This window comes from Thalia democratica, chromosome 7 (assembly GCF_965202585.1).
Source record: "Thalia democratica chromosome 7, ktThaDemo2.hap1.1, whole genome shotgun sequence".
In the NCBI taxonomy this organism is placed as follows: Eukaryota; Metazoa; Chordata; class Thaliacea; order Salpida; family Salpidae; genus Thalia; species Thalia democratica.
In genome coordinates this window covers 57,569,904-57,572,524 of record NC_139171.1, presented here as the reverse complement: position 1 = coordinate 57,572,524, position 2,621 = coordinate 57,569,904, and the positions used below count along the sequence as shown (strand labels likewise).

General features: G+C 26.4%; 1 protein-coding gene across 1 annotated transcript; it reads right to left on the bottom strand.

Moving 5' to 3' along the window:
* Positions 1–1,666: 1,666 nt before the first annotated feature.
* On the bottom strand, positions 1,667–2,326 carry LOC145841656 (kelch repeat and BTB domain-containing protein F47D12.7-like). The gene has a single exon (XM_082949008.1). The coding sequence runs from the start codon at positions 2,324–2,326 to the stop codon at positions 1,667–1,669; it is 660 nt and encodes a 219-aa protein (XP_082805134.1).
* Positions 2,327–2,621: the final 295 nt, after the last annotated feature.

The following is a 2,621-nucleotide window of genomic DNA, read 5'->3' as shown; positions in this document are numbered from 1 at the left end:
AATAATCAGAAAAACTGAGAAAAACTTTACTAACTTGCCGGAGACACCTTTAGTGTTTCTTATATTTCTAAATAGCCTGGTTTTTATGAAATTCTATAACAGAAATATAAAATGAACATAAAGTCATAACATATAATATTTTATGATAACCATTTATACCAATGTAATTTATAAATTAAACAGCTTTAAGATGAAAAGTTGTAAGAGCTTTAGAATCTATTCGATCAAAATCAAAATTTATTTAACTATTTATTGTGAATTTTAACAGAGTTACTTTTTAAATTTCCCTTTATTACTTAAACTATAGTTAGTAAGTTTTTGAACACCACTAGAACTAAATGTGAATTTAATATTAAGGTTAGATTTAATTTCTTGCTTAACCTGTCCTTTTAATTGTAAATAATTATTTTAGTTTATAAAACTTTAAAACTAAAATTACAAAATTTATACCTTTTACTCTGATGCTAATTAGGCTGTTTTACTTGACGTTTAGAATTCAAGTGTGACTAATATATTTTCTAAATCTATTTAAACATGTGTTAACAAGCTAAAAGGGCACAGTTTTAAGATAATTTATAAGATTTAAAATTCTGTAACTTTTAAAACTTTTAAAATGACAAAATTTGTGATAAGCTTTTGTCGATCTGCTTAATTATAACAAGATTAGTGGTATAGAATAGTTTTGTTTAATGATTTTCATAAGATAGATTTTAAAAACCTTACTTCCACTTTTTTTATCACTATGGCCAGAAAAACAACTTCTAACTAGAATGTTTAAATTATTTAAGATTGGTTATTTGGGTTTTAAAATCTTTGAAAATATTATAGCCTGACGTAATAGTACGTAAAGTTTTATACATGATAAGACATTCTAGTACAATAGAAAATGTACAAATTATTAATTTTATCTGTAATTTCATAAGGCTAGTTATCATTTTAATAAAACTAAATTAAGTTTTTTTATTTTAGGTTTATTCCAACAACGGTCTTATTTTATAAAAACTTTTTCTAAACATGTTATAAAAATAAATTTTATCAAATTTCAGCAAAAATTAATCGTTATTGTGTAGATTATGTGACAGTATAATTTAACCTCCTTGCTAACGAGATTTTTACTATAAACCTATAACTGTATTAAAAAGTAATAAACGGTAAATCTAAAGTACAAGAAGTTTATAGGAGGTTAGTTCGGAAAAGTCGGCTTAGCATATATACTAAGATTGAAAATAAGAATATTTTATTTGCTTAAAGAGCAATAAGCTATGAAATTGTTTTTTATAACAAGATTTTTACAATAAACAACATAAAACTAAAATTTGTTTGTAAGAAAAAAATTTTATTATAAGTTCTCCATAAAGTTATAAAAAGTTAAACAAGCAAAAAGTCCGATCAAAATAAGATCACTAATTTTATCTTTTAAAGACAAAAACAAAAAATAAAAATATATAAAATGTCTTGTTACGTTCTAAAACATTTCCTTTAATTAAAATTATTAATGTGAAATGCATGTAAAAAGTCATGCACGTTGTATTTTTTTAAATTTTTACCAATTTATATTTGTTATTTGTTTGTCACACTATATACAACATTAAATTTCATATAAACAAGGTACTTTTACGCAAGAAAAATTTCGAAGATTTTTAGTAATTTCACATGGTTCTATTGATTATTCGTTTCTCTCAGTGTCATAAATCAAAATCGGCGAGTGATCATGAAAATTAAATATTATCTTTCCAATAGAACAAGGTTGAGTTCTATAACATCGCCTAATCAGTTTTGGTGGTTTTATAACGACAAACTCTTTACTCACGTTATCAAACACTTCACACGTGTCAAAAATCACAAACAGTTTGTTCATAACGACAAATAAACTGTGAAAACTTTTACCAGTATTCATATTTGGCATTGGTGACCATTTATTTGGTAAAACATCGTATGATTCAACAGTTTTTAACAAACCACCTCTACTTCCAACGCCACCAGAAACTACAATTCGTTCTTCAAATACTGTACAAGCTGCACCCGTTCTTTCCTCGTTCATTCTAGCAACTTCTTTCCAACTGCAATCACATGTATCGAATTGTAAACAAGTATTTTTTCTACTTGCACCAATATTACCTCCGAAAATAAACACTTTGTCCATGAATGCACAAGCACAAAAAGATCTACGTGCGTCACGCATTTCAGTTACTTGATTCCATGTTTTAGAAGCAAGTGAATATTTATCAACAGAGATTATCCATCTGTAATCATTATCATAACCACCAAAAACAAAAAGATTACCTTTCACACAAACTACTTTTAAATCACATCGTTTCGTTTTCATTTGTGGATAAGGTTTCACATGTGCTAGACTATTTACATCGAAACAACTCACACTATTAGAAGTATTCAACGAATCTGAATTAAAACCTCCGCAAACGAGTATATTAAAATACTTTGGATTACAACACCTGCTTTTATGATACACACTCAAAGTATTTGAAATACAAATATCTTGGCAGTGTAGAGATTTCTTCAAAAGTTCTTCACAATCATTGTCTTTGTTAAAAAACGTTGAGCCATGTAAAAGTAGTTGTATAGTATCTTTTGATAGTAGATGTAAACGGACTTTTACTAAA